This window comes from Saccopteryx bilineata, chromosome 1, assembly GCF_036850765.1.
Source record: "Saccopteryx bilineata isolate mSacBil1 chromosome 1, mSacBil1_pri_phased_curated, whole genome shotgun sequence".
NCBI classification, from domain to species: domain Eukaryota; kingdom Metazoa; phylum Chordata; class Mammalia; order Chiroptera; family Emballonuridae; genus Saccopteryx; species Saccopteryx bilineata.
Window position 1 is genome coordinate 2,534,635 of NC_089490.1, and position 20,321 is coordinate 2,554,955.

Below are 20,321 nucleotides of genomic sequence, written 5' to 3' on the forward strand. Positions count from 1 at the left end.
TTGTTTCTCCTCATCCATCATCTCTCTTCTGTGCCAAACCCAATGTCCACCTGTGCTGATCCTCAGCCCATGACCCAGGAGATGGATGTGGTCACCTGTCCCTGCTCCAGAAGCAGAAGTCGTCCACCTCCAGGGTTTGGCATTGTTAGACTTCTTGCATCTATAGCCTTTTTTTAATCTCTTCGAAAATTACATCTTTCCAGTTAACCTGTTTAGTTTATACATTTCTTCTTGTTCTAATGGTGGCAGTGATGGCCTTTTTAATTATCATCATCCTAATAGTCACTACAACTAATTTACTTTTTTAGCACTAGTTCACTTATTTAAAGCTCTGTGTATTATTACTCTTATTGTATTACCATAATTTATCTGTTCTCTACCTACAAATTCAGACTGTTTGTTTCCTCTCTTATTACATTTTATGTTATCTTGGGCATGTATGTGAGAATTTATCTAGAGTGTAAACACCTGGATGGAGGCATCAGATTATCCACATGATCCAGAGAGAAGTGCCAACCTTTGCCCACACCACCACCATGCTCCATACCTAAGCACCATCCTGCAGTGTGCAGGATGTACAAAATTTATACAGTTGTGACAAGTTTGTTAGTTTTTCTTTTAGAATTTGACAATGATTTTATTATTTCAAACCCTGGTGCAACAAACATCCAATTGTATGTCCGCTTGGGCTCATGTATAACTATGTATTATAAATACCAAAACACAAACGTTTGTTGTTAGTCATGTAGCACTCACATTTTTAATTATAAAGTTACTGCCAAGCTGCAGCCCATTCATGATCCCCACAGCAGCATCTGAGAGAATCCACTCCCACAGATGTGTATAAACCCATGATTTTTTTTTAAAAAACTCTAATATTTGCCAATTTTGAAGAAATATTCAATTCCATTACTGTTTGAACTGGCACTTTGGGGATTTTTGGTGAGTTTTTATATATATTAAACTTTTGAATCAATTATCTAAGCTTTAGATTTCAGATTCACACTGAAACTGACCATTCAGATGAAACCCGAGAGCAGAACCCACCGTCTAATAACCATGTGAGTTGTCTTTCCCTGAAGCCCATCAGCTCTGTGTGTTGTTACAGTCTGTGGACGTAGAACTACATACTGATTGACAATTAGAGTTTCACAGTGTTCTATGCAAGTGTCAAAAAATGTTTTGATTTAATTTCCTTGCTTATTTTTCAATATATATATTTTGTCACATTTATTTCTTTTTTATTTTAATCAAGTGAAATGCGGGTATAGAGATCAAGTCCTGCATGTACCCTTACCTAGATCTACATGCAAACCCCATATGGAGTTATGCTCTGTCCATTTGGGGCATTGCTCGTTGATCGGCAACTGAGCTATTTTAGCAACTGAGGTGAGGTCATGGAGCCATGCTCAACACGCAGGGGCAAACTTGCTCAAGCCAATTTAGCTACAGCTACAGGAGGGAAAGAGAGAGAGAAGTGAGAGGGGTAGGGGTGGAGAAGCAGATGGTCGCTTCTCCTGTGTGCCCCGACCAGGTATGGAATCTGGGACATCCACACACGGGGTCAATGCTCTACCTCTGAGCCAACCAGCCAGGGCCATGTTTACTTCTACTGTTAAAGTTTGCTTTTGGTGTTTACGTATTGTTTTAAAACATTTGATTTAAGTTTCCTATTATATAAAATATTTATATGCATTCCAAGAAAAAATTATTAAATAACATACATTTGTCTAGCATTCCTCTGTCACCCTCAACCCTTATTTTGCCACACAGGTAACCATTTTTTTTAAAATTCTTCATTGTTTCTATTTACAAATATAAGGATAGAGAGACAGAGAGAATGTATATGGCTATATATTTCTATTCTCCTCTATTTTTTAAAATATAATATGTTGTGCATTATGCAAAGACACTTTATCCTTGCTCCAAACACATTTAGAATACCCAGCAGGGGGTTCTCCTCTCCTCCGGTGCAGAGTCTCTCACTGTTTGATGCACATTAATGGATTCACACATTCCCTTCTTTTCCAACATTGTCTCTGACTGACGCTAAGGTGAGAGCCATCCAGGATTGTCCTGTGACAGACACTGAGTTTGTCACACAACCTGGAGGGTGCCAGAAGTGCACTTTTCCACTAAATGTCCAGCTTTGCCCTGATGGACTCTGAGATCTATTGATGGGGAATGGAGCATCTCAAGGCAAAGAGTCTGCACAGCACTGATTTGTATCTGAGACACAGAAAGAGACTGAAGTATTGAAGCACCATTAGTCTATAAAAGGGGACTTCAAGAAGTACCAAAGTTTACATAATTTCCTTTTTTTTTTCAGAGAAAAAGAGACAAAAGAACATGGTACAAAAATGATGAAGGCACCACATTTTTACATGTGATCTGTATTTCCTATGGTAGCTGTCCCCTTTCTGTCCCCACGGGAAGAGGAACCGTGTGTCTGTCCTTGAGGAACAAAGACGTAAAAGACACCATGTCTGGTTCACTGCAGGCTCCTCCCACCTCAGGAGCTGGACCTGGTTACAGAATCCAGAAACATCAGGAAAAAGCATGGAGGGAAACAGGACACCTTCCAATTCCCCTGTGGCCACAATGCAGGCGTGGAAGTGAACAGTGTCCTTGCACAGAGATGACACCCTCTTTCTCTCTTCTTTCTAATTCCTGTCCTGGAAGCTGTGTGAAGCATACAACTTTGACTCCATATTTACTTGAGAGAAAATTTATAAAGAAATGTGTGCAGAAGATGGATTCAGGGGCACAGGGGACGGTAGGGTGACCACACAGGGACCAGGGAAGGCATGAGATAAGAAACTGCTATCAGCATGAGGACTTCCGGGTCAAGTGAGGGCTGAGGAGGCCGTCAGGGAGGACGTGTTCTGCAGGGTCACTGACCGGGGGCAAACCAGAGCACGAGGAAGCGCTCTCTGTGGAATAAGAGCCGAGCAGGAAACCTCATGCTGCGATGACGCTGGAACAGGGGCTCTTTATCCTCCGTGTCAGCATGGTCACGTCAGCTCAGGAGCCCTGCAGACAGAGGGGACGCTGTGTCCAGTCCCAGCCACACCCAGCTTTGCCCCCACCCCCACGGCCTCCTGTAACAGCTCTGAAGTCAGGACAGAAATGCTCCTATGTCACCCAGAGCCAAAGCTCCTGTAGAGAGGGCCTGTCCTAAGTGGTGAGAAGAGTCTTTACTGCAAACTGCCTGACCACACGTGTTGTAGTAATATAAGGTTACAGTAATTAAATATATAAAAATATAAAAATATGGAAGATATATAAAAGTAATTAAAATAATATTCAAAATAATTATTAAAATTAAATAAAGTTATGCCATTTGGATAGGAATTAATATAGTGGCTTGGTGCCATAACTCTATAATGTGATAAACAGACTGTGACTCATAAGCAGGGTCCAGTCAGTATGTGTATGAATTTATACATAGATAAAAAGTGGGTTGGTGTTATTTACATTAACTTTGTAAGTTAATGTGAATAAGAACATCTTAGAAAGTGCTTTGATGTAAACATTTCAGTAGATTAACATAAGAGAAAATTCCCTGTGAGGAACGCCCAGAAAGGTGGTTTGAGGTGATAATCCTGTGGAGCAGTGGTGGTCAACCTGATCCCTCCTGCCCACTAGGGGGCGCTCCAGCTTTCATGGTGGGCAGTAGCGGAGCAACCAAAGTATCAATAAAAGGATAGATTTAAGTATAGTAAGTTGTTTCATAAAGATTTATTCTGCCAAACTTAGGAAAAATCTGACATAAAGTACTTGGTAAGTAATTATTATATACTTTAAGTTGCTGTAACTCGGCTTTATAAATTTTATAAAGTAAAGTTACTTCCCTACTTTATAAATCACCATTTCTGTGGAACAGGTGGGCGGTTAGAAAATCTTACTACTCGTCGGCCTAGCGTGCGGAGGACCCGGGTTCGATTCCCAGCCAGGGCACACAGGAGAAGCGCCCATTTGCTTCTCCACCTCTCCGCCGTGCTTTCCTCTCTGTCTCTCTCTTCCCCTCCCGCAGCCAAGGCTCCATTGGAGCAAAGATGGCCCGGGCGCTGGGGATGGCTCTGTGGCCTCTGCCTCAGGCACTAGAGTGGCTCTGGTCGCAACATGGCGACGCCCAGGATGGGCAGAGCATCGCTCCCTGGTGGGCAGAGCGTCGCCCCTGGTGGGCGTGCCGGGTGAATCCCGGTCGGGCGCATGCGGGACTCTGTCTGACTGTCTCTCCCTGTTTCCAGCTTCAGAAAAATGAAAAAAAAAAAAAAAAAAAAAAAAGAAAAGAAAATCTTACTACTAACAGAGACAAAAGAGTAGGCGGTAGGAATAAAAACGTTGACTACCCCTGCTGTAGACTGGCACCTGTTAGAAGGTAGGTTGAGGTGATAATCCTATAGATTGACACCTGTTATAAGGTGTTGGCCAGAAAAGGTACTAAAGCTGAGGGGCCCCTGCTGCAGTAGTCCCCCAGACTCTGATGTTGATGTGGACTGTCTCCACACCACTCTGAGCTCTGACAAAAGCCAGCGAAGAGGAGCACACGGACGGGGTCTCCTTAAGCTGTACCCAAACTCACCAAAAGGATTTGTGAGTAATAAATTGCCTGTGTGATTATTGTAACTAACTTGTGTGTCGGTCCTATCTTTCCTCTGGTGGCACTTAACGGTAGCATCCTCATAGCCACCTCAAGAGTAGTTTCAGAGAGGCTGCCAGCCCTGCTGATAAGCAGGAGCGTCCCACTGCACAGGGAAGTCGAATCAGGGATGCCTGATCGACGTAGAGCTTGGGCTCTACTGGGACAACAAGTCACAGCCAGAGTCCTCCCATTATTCTGTGCCTGTCCTGTCACCTCTGCATCCTGTGTTAGGGACTGTGTCTCTAAAAGAGGATTAAAGAGCGTTACCTGTTGGCTGAAGTCCAGAGTGTCCTGGGAAAGAGAAGGAAGACACACACTCAAAGATAGGAAGGTGAATCTGTCCCCAAACACATCATCACCAGCTGCAGAACACCTGAGAATTCTCTACCCCACAACCCACCTCACCCGACACTGGAGAGGACAGGGGAGCAGACACTGAGAGCAGTGACCTCTGAAGCTCCCCTCACACACATCCAGTGTCTGCTCCTCATTCACTCCAGGGTCGTGACCCAAGTCTCCTGCATGTTAACCCTTCTCTTCCTCTTCAGTCCATAATTCCTTATGTTTCAACCATAAGCACCATGAAGCATTATTTCTGGAATTGCAGGAAATTTGAGATCGACCAGGAAAAGAAGGGCTTTATACAGGGTCAGATATACACAGAATTAATGAGCAAAGTCACTTCTCCCCCCATAGAGTCTGTGGGATCCTCAGCTGACAGCAGGCGCTTTACCTTTCTGACCCCTGAAGTAGACGAACAGCCCCGCCCCCAGGAAGAGCAGGCCCAGCACGAAGCCTCCGACTCCACTCAGCATCTTGCTCTGTGCAGATTCAGACTGTGCCCCTGAGAGAAGAAACAATTTGGTGATTTTAATCCGAAATTCAGCATGTCTATATGAGACCCTGTGACTGAACTTTGAGAACATGGGTGGAAGGCTGCCTAAAGGAACCAGAACTATTGGCCATTTCTGGAAAACAGACCTAAAACTCACACTGAGTAGATACACCGTTCAGGCACTGAACTCATTTAACCATCACAGCCCTGACATCAGGCCACTACTTCATGATCTGACGGATGTGGAGCCTGGGACTCAATGAGGTTGAGCCCTTGTCCAGGGGGACAGAGCTAATAGACACAGAGCAGGGACTGCTCCCCTCATGTCGGGAGGCCCCCACATTGTAGAGGATGCGCCTCTGCTCAGATCACAGTGGACAACTCAGAGCAGCAGTGTGGAAGGACCAGCACAGCCTGACACAGGGAACTGGTACCAGGGCCAAGGGGGCCTTGACCTGTGACATCGTGGGGAAGCTCAAAACAGGGACAGCCTCTCTTCTGCCTGCAGAGAACAACTGTCTCCTCAGAAAGTAGAGGTGTTTATAGAATTATCACAGGGACCCCCAGGACCTGTGCTGAAGGAGGGACATGAACAAATGAGAACACGGTGTGGGGAGGGGGAACCCCACCCTCAGGGAGAAGCAAGGTCCCCTGTGCTGGGTGAGACACGGGTGAGGTCAGAAAGCTTCTCACTCCATTCCACGGTGACAGGGCTCGTCAGGCTTGGGTGCTGCACGTGGCAGGTGTAGACCTCTCCCCTCTGGGGCACTGTTTCCAGCATCACCAGCATCTGGAAGGTCCAGTCCCCGTTCCGGATCAGGCCTGTGGAGCTGACCCCAGCCTCCTCTTCCTGGCCATTGCGGAACCAGCGGACTTCAATGTGTCCTGGATAGAAGCCAGTGACAGAGCAGACCAGGAGGTTGTGGTGCTGCAGGCGCTCGGTCTGTGCAGGATACACAGTCACTGTGGGCGCAGCTGGGAGAGAAAAGGGGGGTAGAATGTGAGGAAGACAGAGGGAGGCTCCTTGGTTGGCTCCCTGTCGGCCTCCAGTCTCCAGTCCCAGGCTCTGTCCTTGGGCAGCTCCCTCAGAGCTGGCCCTGTGGCCCAGCGGGAGTTAGTGCTCTGAGGCTTGAATCTATCCCTACAGCATGGGCTCACTAGATTTGGGGGCCTTTTTTATATCTTGGAACAGTTATTCACTGTTGACTTATTCACTTCCTGGATTCAAATCCCTGTTCTGCTCTTATTGGTTGCTCCTGGAAGAATGTTTACATTCCTCTGTGTCTCAGCTCTCTCACCTATAAAAGGGGTAATAATACTAACTTCCCTCTTAGGGATATGGGAGGATCAATGGGTCTAAATATGTAAAACAATGGCTGGAACTTAGCTGCAATATGTTATAGCTAGTTACTATTATCATTGTTCATTTGTAGAGAAAATATAACTCAAAGCAGTGTGGGTAAACTGAGAAGCAGTGTGGGAGAGATGGGGACACAGGGTGCGACATCCTGGGTCGTGACACCCACACCTGAGAACCCCACAGACATGGTCCCACCTGGGCAGCAGGAAAGACAGGTGGGTCCCTGACTCTGAGAGCTAAGCCCCAGAAAGGCTGAGTCCTGAAGGAGAGGCGGCGGAGCCCGGGAGTCAGTCATTAGAGATACTGATAATCACTCTCAGTGGATCAATCAGTCCCCTTTTCAAAAGAAGTATATGTATTACTGCAATTGTAATCATTTGATAATTATCTGTCTTTTTAAGCTGACATCTGAGCTCAGAACAGGGTGTAGGGTTCATATACATGTGTTATTCCCACCTGAGACCAGGCTCAATAAATACAATTTTAGAGGAAGTGGAGGAGGAACCGGGGGAAACATGTTTATATTACCACAAAATAATAAGATTCATGGTAAATCCTTGCTGACATTTTTGCGGTGAATTTCACTACATTAAAGGTGTGTAAAGTCTCAACATGGAAAGTAATAAAGTAGAATGATAACACAAACCAGGAGCTGAAGAAAATGGTGAATCAAATATTCTCAAAGTCAAAATATTCAGGCGTCTTAGGAATCAAAGAAGCATAAATTAAAAATAAGAAACCTAAATTTTCAACCAACTATTTGGCAATATTGAAAAAAGATTTAACAAAACAAAATGTGAAGTAAAATGTCACAACTATAGGAAGATATGTAACTACTTAAATAGCACTAGCATTATAGAAATATTAATAGTAATATGGGAATATTAAGTAAGAATTATAATTTTAAAACCTTGTTCGCAATCACTTCAACCATGTAAAAATATTCACACTGAGGTGGAAAAAAAGCCAGAAACTGAGAGACATGTTAGGAGCCTCAGGAAGAGCAGAGGCGCCGGGAGCCCCGCCCTCACATGGAGGACACACCCGTGCAGGAACACGTGACTGTCCGGGAAAGGAGGGTTTGTCCGGTACAGAAGTGACTCTGCTCACACCCCCGTGTCACCTTCGTCACCTCTGCTCCCCGACCCTCAGCCCGACAGCCCTGAAACGTCCCCTCCGCAGGACGGGGCCACACGCTGAACCGGTGTCTCGACAGCCGCCGTCGCAGGGCACCCGGTCCCTTGTGCCCCCTCGTCCCTTCCCCCACCCCTCTTACACACACCCCGCCCCCCGCCGCGCTCACTTTGCCGATGCACCAGGAACCCATTAAGCACCCCATAGTTGTATCTGCAGTACGTGTCCACCACGGCCCGCCTCTGCTCCAGGATCTCCTTCTGCCGGTTCAGGTACTCAGCGACCGGCCGCCCCAGCTCGGTCACCGCGCGGAACTCCCCCACGTCGCTGTCGAAGCGCACGTACTCCTGCCCGTTGTGGATGTATCTCTCCAGGAACCGCACCCGCTGTGTCCCGTTGTAGAAATGACACTCACACTTAGCCTGCTCCAAGAAATGTGCTGTGGGGACAGGAACCATCTGGTCACACTGGTTAGAGACAGACGGCGACCCCGCCCAGTGTGGGGCGCTCAGGTCAGAGGGTACACGAGGACCCGGGGACCCTGATTACCCGCACCCAGGGTTCCCCTCTCTTTTGGGTCCGGCGGGGGGCGGGCGGGCAGGGTTGACCCGTCTGGTCCTAAGTCACTGGTATCCACTCGGCTACGCTGTGGAGCGGCTGGACTCCCATTTCCTGAAGATTTGCTTCCTTTTCACCTCTTTCCAGAAGCTTCCACCTCCCTCCTCTCACCACCTCTTCCCCTTTCCTTAAACACGTCCTCCTCCTCCTGTGAGCACGTGGCTGGTGGGACCTCCTGCCGCCCTGCTGCCCTGGGCGTCCACAGAAGGAGAACAGACTCCCCTCTGCCTGGAGCTTAAAGTTTAGTGACAGTGACTGTCGTAGCCCAGGGGAACAGAGTTCATACAGGAGTGAGAGATGTCAGAGGAGAAGTGTGGCGTCCAGAACAGAGAGGAATAACAGGATCTAAGTTACATTCGGGGCCAAGAAGCCACCTCTGAGTGACACTGAGGACGTGACAAGAAGGCTGAGTTGGTGTGAACTGGAAGGTGTGTGTGTGTTTGGGGAAAGAAAAGCACATTTCAGGTCAAGGTAACACCACCTGCAAAAGCCTGAGAGAACCATGAACTCCCTCCAGACAGGAGAGGGGACAGAGCTCTGAGGCACAGACAGTGACAGGGAGGGGAGGGGACAGGACAGGTCAGGTGGAGCCCATGCTGAAAACCTGGGGGAGGGGGTGTTTTAGGATGGGACCTTATTCTAAATGTAACAGGAGACCATGGATAAGTTTTAGGGAGATTAAACCTCAATCCCAACAGGGCCGCATCTCCTTTCTGCATTTCCACATCCAGAAAGCTCAGAAAATCAGAGACTAAGCCTGTGGTTAAAGTGAGATGAATAAATGGAAGCTTCTGGTGTCATCAATGTGGAGAGGAGAATTACTGCAGAGACTAGAGACACTTTACTGAAAAGTAATTGGGACTTAGAAAGACAGGCTGTTGAAAATTTATAGAGATGTGATGACCGAGAAGTCGGGAAACTCGGGAAAACATTGCAAAGGGCAAAAAAATAAAAATTAAGATTTTATTTTAGATTGATTGGATTCCACACGAAAGTGGTGAATTTGTACAACTGACTTTATTTCTCTTTTTGGTAATAAAGCAAGCAAAACTAAACCAGGAAGAACTGAATTGGAAGGTGAGTGTGTGTACAAAGTGTGAGTCTAGAATTTTAGGAACAGCCGGTGAAAGCAGTGTTCTCAACCACAACACTACTGACATTTGAACCTGGTAACTCTTTGCGGTTGGGGGAGGTGGGCTGTTCTGTACACAGAAGGCTGTACTCAGTATCCCTGGTCTCTCTACCTAGGAGTTCACAATTCCAGGGTGACAACAAAAATGACTTCAGATATTGCCAGATGTTCCAGAGGTGGTGGCCCTCCCAGGGTGACCTCCACTAGTGTGAACATTCTGAAACAACTGTGGTGATAAAGCCACTGTTAATGATGATGCAGCAGGTGACAATTACATAGATAGCTGTACTGGTAGTGTAGCTGTTGACAATATGGGTCCTATATGAAATTCGTATTTCCTAGGAATCTGGTCTGGGTGCAGACGTTTTCCAGTGAAATAAAGTTAAGGACCAAGGTTGATCTGTTTCTTGGCCTTGCTGATCAATCACCAAGTCAGATAATTTATCCTTCACATCATCTTCTCTCTTATCTTCTCTGCCACTGGTCCCCTATTATCTACAGGAGGAAACTGCAGCACAGCCGTCTGATTCCTGTTCAGTGTCCCAACCAACTCACTGTCTAACTGTGTCTCCTGCTGCCAGTAAGACCAGTCGGCATCAACAAACCAGCCTCGGCCAGAAGTGGAACTCTCATTTCTATAGTCAGGTCCCCTCAGATGGGAAGAAACTAGGAAGATGAAATTCTCATGTGACAGTTCACCAAAATGAGCAGGTCCCCAGACTCTGAGTAGAGACCTTCATATAGAAGTGATGGCAGAGACCAGGGGACTATGGTAAGACAAGGTCTATCTTATTGTTCACAAATTCTCTAGTAACTTCTTGACACATGAGAAAATTGAAAAATGAAAATGTGTGAAGCTGCTGTAGCCTGCAGGGTTAGCACTGTCCGTCCTTGTTCACTGTCCAACTTAAGGTTTTCAAATACAATGAATAAAAATACAGGGTGTCCAACCCTGGCCAGTTGGCTCAGCAGTAGAGTGTCGACTTGGCGTGTGGAACTCCCAGGTTCAATTCCCGGCCATGACACACAGGAGAAGCACCCATCTGCTTCTCCACCCTTCCCCCTCCCCTTTCTATCTCTCTCTTCCCCTCCTGCAGCCAAGACTCCATTGTAGCAAAGTTGGCCCAGGCGCTGAGGATGGCCTCTGCCTCAGGCACTAGAATGGCTCTGGTTACAGTGGAGCAACGCCCCAGACGGGCAGAGTATCGCCCCCTGGGGGGCATGCCGGGTGGATACAAGTCTTCGCATTCGGTAGTCTGTCTGACTGCTACCCTGATTCTCACTATGGAAAAAAATAATACAGGGTGTCCAGTTAAAGTTGGATTTCAGTCAAATTATTGTTGTTTCTCTGAAATACAGATTCAGTCGGGCATCCTGTGGGGTTTTTTTTTGCAGCAGTAGCCACACCCTGACAAGATCTGACACAGAGGAGAGTAGCTAATACTTCTTGTGTTCTCCCTCATGTGCCCACTATATTCTGCACTAGTGTGAGCTCAAATGGAACTTTTCAAATTATAAATGCAAATGAATGTGAATTTCTTCTATATTGGAACTAGAAGCTCTTGCATCTCCCTGGCCCCAACCCTAAGACACACCGGCACATGTGAGTATCAGATACTCTACCAGTAACTCAGACACAACCTAGCCACTGTCTCCAGTCCTAGAAGATCAAGCTCTAGAGTTAGGAAGACTACATTGTAACGAGCTCTTCCATTTTGGTCATTTTGTGACATCTTTGATTCTTTTTCTTTCTCTCTAAAATAGATTTAGTGATAGTAAGTTCCTCACAGGATACTGTTAAGGGTGAAATTAAAAAGTGATTCTTTGTAGTGCTGATTGTATAATAAGTACTCAATAAATACCAGGGCATTTTAATTATTATAACACCTATGAATGTAAGCTCACCAGATCTTTTTATTTTCATCTATCTAAAGCCTAATAATATCTTCATCATCATTTGGTAATTTTCTTTAATTAATGTGATCAGTAAATACTATTTTGAACACAAGGACAGAAACATTAGTTTATGTATAATAACAGACTGCACATGAACCTATGTGACAAAATTATGCTGATGTAGAAGAGAGGGACTTTCTAGATACTGAGATTAAACCATAGCCTCTGGGTTCTACAACTAACTGTAACTCTAGGTAAGTTAAACATTTTAAATTAGATTCCATAGATTATTACATTTTTAATTGCTGCAGATCAGATAGGAGAGTTCTGAGAACTGTACACTGAAATGTGTAAGCCTAATACATAGTAATTGTACAGTGCTATAATTCTTCATTCATGCTGATGGAGACCAGAATTGTTTTGTATTGACCCCATTCTCATTACTTAGTGGGATGACTGGTCTGTCCTGGGTCACTAATAAATACTGGCTGTATAATGAATGGCTCTCTGCATAATCCGTCAACTCTGCATTCAAGGTCACTCAGCGGTTCCTTACTGGTGACCGAGCCTCTCTGGTTCTCAAGTGCTTGCAGCTTCTTCTTGGGCTCGTTCATTCCGACACTTTAGGTCCTGCTGACCCCTGACCCAGACCACAGTCTCTCCCTGAGGTCAGCTGCTCAGAAGAGTCCCTGAGTTCTGTCCCTCACGTCTCCAGCTCCTGTTCTCTCCTCAGACGGTCTTGTCTCATGTCCACCTTGTTCCTTACTCTCACTGCAAACATCAAATCCACCAAACCCACTTTCTAGTGGTTCTCACCACACCAGGACAATCCCTCCTTCTGGAAAAATCTATCCCCTTCACATCCATGTGTCACATGCTCTTGGTTTTTCTCAACACCACCTTCTCAGTCCCCCTTTAATGACTCATTGGCCGATGGCCCCCTGAGTGTGACCCTTGCCATCTTATTATTTGCACACACTCTCTCTGTCCCTGTGCACCTCCTCCACTGTCCTGGAATTCCACTTAGTGCAAGTGTCAGTGACACTAGCATGCACACCCCCAGCACTGGCTGCCCCTGAACTCCAGGCTCCTGTATTCAACTGACCTCTTCACAGCTCCACATAAATGTCACAGAATCATTTCAAATTGAAACAAAATGCTTACTCCTAACCACTCACTTCAAATAACTTTATTCCACAGTCTTCCCTATCACAGCACACAGCGCCACCATGTTCATTCAGATTCCTGAAGACAAATTCTTAGGGATAAGCTTGATTTTTTCTGATGCCTCCCCAAATTAATTCATAAACTATAATACAAATGTATCTCCCACATCCACTCACTCCCCTTCCCCACTGTCTCCTCCAGCCCTCACTACATGAGCCCCAAGTGCACCTGCCCTGAGAACTCTTCCTGCTCCTAAATGGCCTCCCCGACTCCACCTGTGACCCCTGACATCCAGTCTCCACATGCTGGCTAGAATTATAACTAAATATAAATATAAACGAACTCTTCTTATAACCCTCCAGTAGTTCACATGTCTCTTCAGATAATATTCAGATTTCTCACCCGGGCCGTCAGGGCCCAACACGCACCCTCTCCTGTCCTCTCCACCCTCTTCCTGTGTCATGGTCACAGCCCAACGGGCTCGCTGGGCTTCAGCCATTCCTGCCTCCTCTCTGTCCCATAAACACGGCAAACACGTCCCCACACTGTGTCCTTTCCTGTTCCTCTCCCTGGAACACCTGTCCCTTGTTTCCTTCACAGGGTGGGTTCTCTCATCACTCAGGTCTCAAATGTCTCTCAGTGTCACTTCTCAGGGAGAGGTCCTCAACCACCTGAATGAAGTCAGGTGAATCTAGTTCTCTCTGCCCTATGACACTGGTATATTTTTTCTTTTAAGAGCAATTATTGTTCTCTGAATATTTTTCTTTTTTAAATGTTTATTGGGTTACTGTATTTCTCAACATACATTAGCTAAGTTCCATGAGAAAAGGGAACTTTCTATCATGTTCAAATAAGATTCTCTGAGCCTGGAATAGAGCAGAGTATAACACAGTCACTCAGATAACCAGCTGTGGTCTAAGTGAACACACCCAGGGTTCTGGGACTTGTTCACTGTGGGGATCCTGGAACAAGAAGGGGCTTAAGCTCCTAGACTCTTTGTTTGGATGACACATTATATTCCTCTGTTTCTTGTGAGAAAATCAGAGACACTTATTCCCTCTCCTCTTATTACTTGGAGGAAACATTCCCGTTAATGCAAAGAGGGAAAGTATCACTACATTGTATCCTGTCTACACTCTGGTCTAGTGCTGAGGCCTGGGGGAACTCTGGGATCCAGGAATGGTGCTGACGCTGCTGAGGAGAGAATAGGGAGGAACCGGAAGTGGAGGTAACGAAACAGTTAATTCAGGGAATCAGGGGGCACAATGAATGGACCTGTGACATTTGGGGCCAAAATTACAGGAGTCTGGCGAGTTCCCTTGACTTTCAGCCTCATGGGATGTAAACAACCTTCACACTCTCTGGGTCCTGTTCATGGTTCATAGTTTGAACATATAAAATTAATAAGATTAGACTATTTTTTCATTTTTTATTAATATTTTTTTCTTATTAAAACAGAATATCAGACAGTTTATCTCTCCTGGTTGAATCTCTACTTGTGGACTCAGGCCCGAGAAGGGTGATATAGGAGAATCTGATAGCACAGAAAGGTTCAAGATAGATTCACAGGGAACACAAACCTGGCCAGGTGTTCAGAGACACTTTGAGTTCTTTAAGGCATCAGAGACACTGACCCCATAGATGCTGCTTGTCTGTGGGGTCACTCTAAGTACTGAGAGTCTCTGCTTCAGCCCCGGGGACTTTCCACAGGAGGAATAGATAGCACTGACTCCAGCGTCTGTCAGGGGACCTCCGTTACAGGTACGAGGCTTTATGGATACTGGGTTCAGAGGGGGAGGAAGGGAGACAGTGGGGAGGCCCCTTGGTCTCCCTAATAGATGTCATCCTCATCTATTAGGGAGAGACACCACATCACAGATGCTTTTGAAGACATAACATAGGATTTTCTAATTCCTTTTGATTCCCCACAAAATTTTCAAAGAAACTTTCTCCTTTTATGGAATAACTCAATATTATAAAAGAATAGGGAATTATTTTGACATCATTATTTCTGAATCTCTTGACGACCCCGAGGGAATGGGACACGAGGCTGGAGAGGTTTATTGGAGGAGAGAGGAGAAGAAACGGTCTCTACACAGGGAGCCCCTGACACGGCTCTCGTAGGGCGAGCACCCAGGCTCCTTCTGCTGTGGAAAGAATCGGGATCCACAGGATGAAGACAGGGGGTCACTGAAGACAATGTCACAGTTTTCTAAGGGACATGGCCTGGAGACAGTGACAAAGCTCATCCTTCCTTCTCTCACCCACAGCAGCTCACCCCCGAGGTGCACTTACGTGGTGTGTCCCTGGCCCCATCCAGGAGAGGGCTCAGTACTGTCACTGTCACCGTCAGAGCTGCCACCCAGGAGCCTCCGGGGAACCACAGACGCGCCATGCTGGAACAGGTGCAGAGAGCAGGAGAGTTTTCCTCCGTGAAGATTATGACCCTTCCTCACCAAAATCCCAAATGATACCAACTAAGGAACTTGTTTCTTTGTTCTTTGATTGGGTGATGCCGGTACTGAGAACCAATCGGCGTCAGAGACAAACAGCATCATCAGTTGCTGGTTAGAGACTCGGTATGAAAGTCCTTTTCTGAAACTTAGAATTTCCTGCATGAAAAAGACTGTTTTGTTTCAGTGCTTTAAACGCTTGATCCTGCTACATCAGAAACATTTTATTGGGCCCCTATTGTAAGCCAGTTCTGTGCTGGTCAGTGATGTGTGTCCAAGTTGGAGCCTTTTAGGAGTATCCAGTCCTCACACCTGCTGACAGAGCTGTTCTGACACATGTGTGTGTGAGTGTGTTTAGGAGTTGAAGGGACAGAGGGAAGAAGATGGCCAGTTAGGAGACCTCAATTGTGTCACTATGACACCATGACCTTGTGTGTGCATCTGGGGAATGACTTAAGCTCTTAGTTAACGTCGCTGTGATGGTTCAGGTGTCTCAGGACTGACAGTGGCTGTGGTTCTGTGGACACTTCAAGGAGCAGCCTCCCCTGGTAACTGATGTGGCAGACTGACAGCTATTGAGTGAAGTGGATAATCTGTACTTCTTTACAGGAAGTAATGTTTCTGCCTGAAGGAAATTGAAAATTGGTCAATAATTTAACCTGAGTGAAAAGGCTCATCATATTTGTCTTCTGATGCTGTCACTGAGTTTAATGGTACTTCCAGAATACATGTAGAGAGAGGGGCTTAGAGGAGGCAATCTCTGTGGAATGGAGGGGACAGTACTTTTGAAGAGCACTTAATCTAACAATGTATCAAGGCCAACTGTCTAAAACAAAGTATCCATGGGGATGAGAGATTGATAAAGCACTTGTAGTCAGCCTTTGATACAACTTTGCTTTCAAATAATTAATATTTTATGTGAAAGAATGTTCAATTCCTAATTCCTAGTCCTCATTTTATGATTTTTTTCATTTTCTAGAGGACATGTCTTCTTATTTATTGAACTTCTCTTGCTTAATTCTAAGAAAAGATAAAAGAGGACTCTGCTAATAAAATTGTTATACAGTGCTCAGGAAATGGAAGTCTATTGAAAAACTATGAATTATATCCTTTGATGTAATTATATACCTTTATTTGCTTATTTATTTTTATATTTTTCTGAAGAGAGAAGCAGGAAGGAAGACAGACTCATGCATGTGCCCGACCAGGGTCCATCCAGCATGCTCACTAGGGGGTGATGCTCTGCCATGCTTTGCTGCAACCATAGCCATTTTAGCACCTGAGGCAGAGGCCATGGAGCCATCCTCAGCACCCAGGGCAACTTTGCTCCAGTGGAGCCTTGGCTGCTGGAGGGGAAGAGAGATAAAAGAAGGGGGAAGGGTAGGGAAGCAGATGGACCCTTCTCCTGTGTTTCCTGACTGGAAATTGAACCTGGGGCTTCCACATGCCAGGCCGACACTCTATTACTGAGCCACCTGGCCAGGGTCAATGATGTAATCATACACTTTTAAACATATAATTTAATTTTTAGATAATTACTGCCTATCATATTAATATAAATGAAATATCTCATATCCAGAGTGAACTTTAAAAGATAACTTTATCTCATGTTCTGTATTAATTCTCACTCCACCACAGTTCTGATACACAGTCCTTCTTCACATGCCTTCATATTTCCAGGGACTAAATACTTATCTTGCTTCAGTAAAAATAACTACAATTTAGTGGGTGAAATCGATGAAGGTGGTTAAAAGATACAGACTTCCAGCTATAAAATAAATAAATCATGAGAATGTTATGTGCAGCTGAGATAGTAGAACCTAAAAGTTCTCATCACAGGAGAAAACTCTGTGACTGTGTGTGGGATAGGTGTTAACTAGAGGTCATGTGGTGGTCATTTCACAATACAGACAAGTATCAAATCACTGTGGAGGGAGGTCCAAGATGGTGGCAGCTGGCAGGATGCTGAACTCAGCCCCTCCCAGGAGCAGACTCAAATGTACATGTTTGTAGTGAGCAGTAACTCTTGTAAGAGAGCTGAGGGCTGAATGAGCAGCTTCTGAACAACGAGCAAGAGAATGGGACTGAATAGAGAATCCTGGGAGCTGCAGGAGCCCCTGGGGCTTTGGGAACTCTCTGAACCAGAGCAGCTGCTGAGCATGATTGTTTTATGTCCCATCCACTTTGATGAGGCAGGTGAGGCTGTAGTTGGGTGTTCTGGCCTATCTGCAGAATGATCTCGGTGTGTTCCCAGACATACTGTGTGGTCTTTTTTCTTCAAACCAAGGGAGCAAACAGGAACAGCAGGGCTTCATCTCAGCACTCATCCTCGCTGCCAGGAGCTGCTCCAGAAATCAGAGACCAGACACTGTAAATGCCTCTTAGCATCAATTGGCTTTCCAAAACTACTGAGTCCATAAAGACTATACAGCCCTGACTGGTTAGCTCAGTGCTAGAGTTGTTGGCCTGGCATGTGGAACTCCCAGGTTCCATTCCCAGTCAGGGCACACAGGAGAAGGGCCATCTGCTTCTCTACCATTCCCTCTCTCCTATCTCTCTGTCTCTCTCTTCCCCTCACACAGCCAAGGCTCCACTGGAGCAAAGTTTGCCCGGGCACTGAGGATGGTCCCATGGCCTCCACCTCAGGTGCTAGAATGGCTCCAGTTGCAACAGAGCAACACCCCAGGTGGGCAGAGCATCGACCCCTGGTGGGCAGCTGGGTGGATCCCGGTCGGGCGCATGCAGGAGTCTGTCTCTCTGCCTCCCTGCTTCTCACTTCAGGGAGAAAAAAAAAGACTGCACAGTGGCCACTTCTACAAGAACCACTTTTGATACAAGAAACAACAGAGAGACCATCTAGAGAAAGCTGAGGAACCATGGGAGCTCTGCAGGGACTGAGGGGATTCTCTGGGGAGCAAGAGAAAAACAATGAGCTCCATTCAAGGAAATCCCATAAAACTATCAGCTGATTTCTCTGCATCAACTTTACAGGACAGAAAGGAGTGGCAGAGCATCTTTAAAATGCTAGAAGGAAGGAAACTAAAACCTGGAAAGTAATTTATCCAGCAAGGATTTTATTCAGATTTGAAGGAGAGAGAAAGAATTTCCCAGAGAAGCAAAAACTAAAGAAGCTCATCACCATTAAAAGCGTTTTTTAAAAAGTATTTAAAGGGTCTCTTTAAGCATAAAAGGAAAGGCTATAATCAGAAATTAGGAAATATGAGTCAGGGAAAAATGTCACAGGTAAAGCCAAATATTTAATAAATACAGTTAATCAGACATTTAAAAAGCTACTATAAAGGCCAAAAGAGAAAAATAAAGTATGAAATCACTCAAACACAATACAGAAAGATCTAGAACATGACATCAATAACAAAGCATAGAGGAGGGAGTAAAAATGTAGTCCTTGTAGAACAAATTTGAACTTAAACATCTATCCGCTTAGAACAGACTGCCATAGATATAGAATAATATACACAAATCTCATGGTAATCACAAACCTAAAACCCAAAAATTATGTAAAGAATCAAGAAAACCAGCAATCCAACAAGGAAAAGGTCAGGCAAAGAAGAAAGGAACAGAAGAGAACTATTAAAGCAACCAAAAGACAATTAACAAAGTGGTGCTTCCAGGTCAGAGTAATGGCAGTGTGAGAGATGCTCCTTATCTCTCCCCTTGAAATTTCAACAACTTGAACAACTATAATGCAGTGAAGGAACCCCAGCTGGTCTTGCAGGTGCACTGGAAAGATCCATGCACCAAATGGACCAGCGGTAGGATGGGTTGAAAGGGGGAGTGGAAGATAAAACACATTCATGATCAGCTCTGGAGAGGAGGCAAACCTGGAGTGACTGGGTTTTGTTTTGTTTTGTTTTCTGCTGGACTATGGGGGAGGGGAAGGGAAGCTTGAGCTATCTGCATTTTGTCTGAGGGGGTACAGAGAGGGAAACCTGGAGTTGCTGGGTCTTTTTCTGTTGGAGTGAGTGGTGAGATAAGGGGGCTGAGGAGGGATAAACCAAAATGGCAGAGCACAGGGTCATGATCAGTGTTCCTGTTGTCTTCCTGCAGCCTGCACTTGGCAGAGACAGAGAATAATAAAGTGCAGCACCCCCTTCAGGTTCCCAGATCCCATCTCCTTCACCTCACAGTATGAAGAGTGGCAGAGACAAACCCCACACCTGGCTTTCCAGATTCACTCTCTCCCCTGGGGAAATGAGGTGCTCCCGTCTGGTCTCAAATGCAATCAAAGAAGAAGAAATTGAACACCATGGCTACACAAGACAGACATAGTTAAAAAAGACAATGAAAAATCTCCAGAAAAAAAAAATCAGTCACATGGAAACCGCAGAGTTAAATAATAGAGAATTCAAAATTGAAGTTCTGAAGATATTCAACGAGATTAGGGAAAACACTAATAGGCAATATCATGAGCTCAGAAAGGAGATTGAAACTTTAAAAATGGAGATGAAGAACTCAGCACATGAACTGAAGACTGAGGTAGCAAGTTTAGCTAATAGAAGAAGTCAGATGGAAGAAAGAATCAGTGACCTCAAATAGGCAACTAGAGATGCTCCAGAGAGAAGAGGGAGAGAGACTCGTGAATTTAAAGAACTGAGAGAGCTCTACAAGAATTGTCTGACTTCATCCTAAAGAGCAATACAAGAATAATAGGCACATGAGAAGAGGAAAAGAGAGAGAAGGGAATGGAGAGCTGATTCAAACACATAATTGATAAGAATTTCCCAAACCTATGGAAAGAGTTTGAGCCTCGAATCCAAGAAGCAAACAGAACACCCAGCCACCTCAACCTAAAAAGACCTACTCCAAGGCATATCAGAATAAAATTGTAAAAAATCAATGACAAAGAAAGAATCTTCAAGGCAACTAGGAAAAGAACACAACATATAAAGGAAAGAACATTAGTTATCATCAGACTTCTCAGCAGAAACTCTACAAGCCAGAAGAGGGTGGACCCAAACACTCAAAGTACTGAAAGAGAGGAATTACCAGCCAAGAATACGATATCCATCAATGTTATGTTTTAAATATAAAGAAGAAATAAAAAGTTCTACAGACAT

At 45.2% G+C, this 20,321-nt stretch overlaps 1 protein-coding gene across 2 annotated transcripts; it reads right to left on the reverse strand.

Moving 5' to 3' along the window:
- Positions 1-2,712: 2,712 nt before the first annotated feature.
- LOC136321068 (DLA class II histocompatibility antigen, DR-1 beta chain-like) lies at positions 2,713-15,259 on the reverse strand. 2 transcript variants are annotated; one of them, XM_066254136.1, is made up of 6 exons: positions 15,086-15,259; positions 8,147-8,416; positions 6,177-6,458; positions 5,382-5,492; positions 4,916-4,939; positions 2,713-3,033 (listed from the first exon to the last, which is right to left on the reverse strand). In XM_066254136.1, the coding sequence occupies exons 1-6, from the start codon at positions 15,183-15,185 to the stop codon at positions 3,020-3,022; spliced, it is 801 nt and encodes a 266-aa protein (XP_066110233.1). In that variant the 5' UTR covers positions 15,186-15,259; the 3' UTR covers positions 2,713-3,019. The 2 variants fall into 2 exon arrangements, with proteins under 2 accessions (XP_066110233.1, XP_066110234.1); XM_066254137.1 differs by lacking the exon at positions 5,382-5,492.
- Positions 15,260-20,321: the final 5,062 nt, after the last annotated feature.